Consider the following 3,301-nt stretch of genomic DNA (forward strand, 5'->3'; position numbering starts at 1 on the left):
ATTGCCCAAATTACCTTTTCATTATACTTATCTAAATACTTAATGAGTATGAAATTTTATATGACATGGATCTAAAAATTTCAAGCATGTTTTCTTATGCTGCAAACTAGTATTCCTCAAAACAAAACAAAGCAAAACAAAAGAAAAGACATGTTTTGACTCTATGATCCACGAAATTCAGCCAAACTAACATCTAAAAATGTGTTCCTGGAAATTATCAATGTATATTTGTATGAGAAATACCCAAAGAAATAGAAATGTAAAAATAACTGGACTTGCTTATAGAAACTGACCAAGGGAACATGAAAGTAGAAACAATTGTGACTGACTGGTTAATATCATGGTTAAATTAACTTCCTGGATCCTTGTCTCTTCTTCACTAACCTAACAACAGCACTTTTGACTTCTTTGTTCCTGAGACTATAGATAAGTGGATTCAGCATGGGGATCACTATTGTGTAGAAAACAGAAGCTACTTGATCCTTTCCCAAAGAATAGGACTTACTTGGCTTTAAATAAGTAAAAATCAGAGTGCTGTAAAAAACAGTCACTCCGAGGAGATGAGAGGCACAAGTGGAAAAGGCTTTTTGCTTTCCTGAAGTAGAATTTATCTTCAAAATAGTAGAAAGAATGGATACATAGGATCCAGATATTGTGATGAGGGACCCCAGGATTGTGGAACCTGCAAAAATGAATATAATGATTTCAACTACATGTGTGTCACTGCAAGACAGAGACAGAAGTGGAGATGTGTCACAATAAAAATGTGGGATAACGTTGGATTTGCAGAAATGTAGCATAATCATGCTAAACACAGTTAGGGAGGAATCCACAGCTCCAATTACATAGGACCCAGTAAGGAGTGCAAGGCAGCGTCCTGAAGACATAATAACTGGGTAATGTAAAGGGTTGCAGATGGCTATGTAGCGGTCATAGGCCATTGAGGAAAGCAAAAAGCATTCAGTAGCTGCCAGGAGGATGAAAATGTACAGTTGTGCGAAACAATTGGTGTAGGAAATGCTCTTGTTTGTCGTTAGCAGGTTCTCTAACGTTTTCGGTGTGATGGCAGTTGAATAACTGAGGTCAAGAAATGACAGATGGGTAAGGAAAAAATACATAGGAGTATGAAGCTGAGTATCTATACAGATGATCAACATCATGCCTATGTTCCCCAGAACAGTGATTAGGTATATCAGGAGAAACAGTATAGAGAGGATCAGCTGTATTCCTTTGGAATCTGTTAATCCCATGAGGATGAAGTCTGGTTTATTTGTGTGATTCCAGGTGTGCATAGTCAATGACCCTAAATGGTGAGAAATCAAAGGTAACGCATATGTTGTATGATAACAGAGATATTTGTGTATATGATTCTCACTGTACATTCATAATTATAGTATATAACTATACATAATTAGATTTCCAAATAGAAAGTATGAAGCAGAATTTGATATGATATTGTAAGTATTATTATATGCTATAAAACAGAAAACGAGCACTACTCTAAATAATTTCTTTTTATGAATTTATTTGCATGATATGTTTTGTATGTGCTCATATTATTCCCATATTGCAATCTAGAATATGGAAAAGATTCAGTTAATTTATGAACTCAATTGAACTCAACACAAATTCACATTGAGTCTGAAATCATGTTAAAATTGTGAGACACCAAATTATCTTAGTCATACTCTTAATTCATAAAATTCATAAAATAAATAAAATATCAAGCATTAAATTAAAAAAGATAGAAAACAACTTCAATATGTTTCTAGCTCTTTTCTATATCAATTAACTGTATCTACCTTTTACTAAAGGTTAATAGACTACACTAAAACAAATAACTATTTAAAAGATGGATCATTATCTTCTGACAATATCAAACACATTTTAACTAAAATTATTTTATGGAAATATGAATCATCACTAGTATAATCTCCTTCCATCCACTCTATGCTTGCCATAATCCTCTTACTTCTGTACATGCCAAATTATATTTCCACTTATATCTTAAAATATAATCTTTATTTATTTGCTTCAACCTCCACAATTTTAAAAATACTTACACACAATGCCAAAGTTGACAGAAAAAACAGGGAAAATATTTCCAATACCATGTGTTGGAAAAAATTCAACTTCCAAATTTTCTCACAATTAAAATAAAAAATTTACTTAAAGATCTGAACACATCAGCCCCAGATTTTTTGTTTTCCTTAGTATTATTTTTTTCATTCTTTTGTGTACTCATATTTTTAAAAAAATTCCAGAGGAAATTAAATTATCCTTTCCTCAGGTCTTCGTCAAAATCAATTTTTAAAGGAAATTTATGGTTTGAATTTATTCTATGAGTGAGTATAAATATCAGGACAACAATGTATGCTTTTGTCTCTAATTTATGGTTGTGGTATGTATCACGTAAATCATGAGTGTAATGTGGTCATTCTCAGGAGGCAATTTATGAGCCAAATTTATTGGCAAGCTTTCAAGGACTAAGGTCAAAGACTAGTTCAGCAAAGGTTTTGCTTATTCCTGGGAGCTTTATAAAGACGAACATAATAACTGCTTTTTTTCTGATGTACCACATTTATTCATAGTCTCTTTAATTCAATAAATTTATAAAATATAATATTTATATAACACCTTCCTCACATTAGGACCTTTTTAAGTAGTATGGATAGAATGGAAATTCACTTTTGAATTTAAAGTGCTTACTTTGTTAATGAGATCATGATTGAATAATAGAATTTTTTATAGAAAAAAATTATATTAAAGAAATGGTTTTTCTAGAGTTAAAATATACTGATGAAAAACAATAAAATTTGTGATCTTATATCTGGTAAGTGTAGTTCTCACCTCTCATTTCACTTTGCAGCAGAAGGATACCATTACAAAAAGTTACAACCTATTAAATTGTACTGTTCAGGAGTCCAGTCCTAACTGATAAATTTACGGAACGATTCCAGCAGCTAAAGCTCATGGATTATTTCAAAAGATAGAACAGAAATATTAGATAGGCCAGAGGAATAGAGGATTTGAATGAGAACAAGTGTTGTTACTATATCAGAAGCTAAACTTATGAAGACTCTTTAAAAGGCCTGCTTAAGAATCAGCTGAACTAAACAATAACAATGGACATCCCATCTCAGATAGGGATAGCCACACTATTCCTTGGTATGGAGCGTAATGACTGGAAATGATACAATACATACACTCGACCAGACATGCTCATTGTTGCTCTATTGACAATACCTAGAAAATTAAAAATAAACAAATAAACAAAACAAAACAAAAACCTGTATGTTCT

General features: G+C 32.0%; 1 protein-coding gene across 1 annotated transcript; it reads right to left on the reverse strand.

The window, feature by feature from the left end:
- Positions 1-246: 246 nt before the first annotated feature.
- LOC110317931 (olfactory receptor 8H1-like) lies at positions 247-2,382 on the reverse strand. The gene is made up of 2 exons (XM_021192729.2): positions 2,064-2,382; positions 247-1,303 (listed from the first exon to the last, which is right to left on the reverse strand). The coding sequence occupies exon 2, from the start codon at positions 1,290-1,292 to the stop codon at positions 345-347; it is 948 nt and encodes a 315-aa protein (XP_021048388.1). The 5' UTR covers positions 1,293-1,303; positions 2,064-2,382; the 3' UTR covers positions 247-344.
- Positions 2,383-3,301: the final 919 nt, after the last annotated feature.

This window comes from Mus pahari, chromosome 3 (genome assembly GCF_900095145.1).
Source record: "Mus pahari chromosome 3, PAHARI_EIJ_v1.1, whole genome shotgun sequence".
NCBI classification, from domain to species: Eukaryota; Metazoa; Chordata; class Mammalia; order Rodentia; family Muridae; genus Mus; species Mus pahari.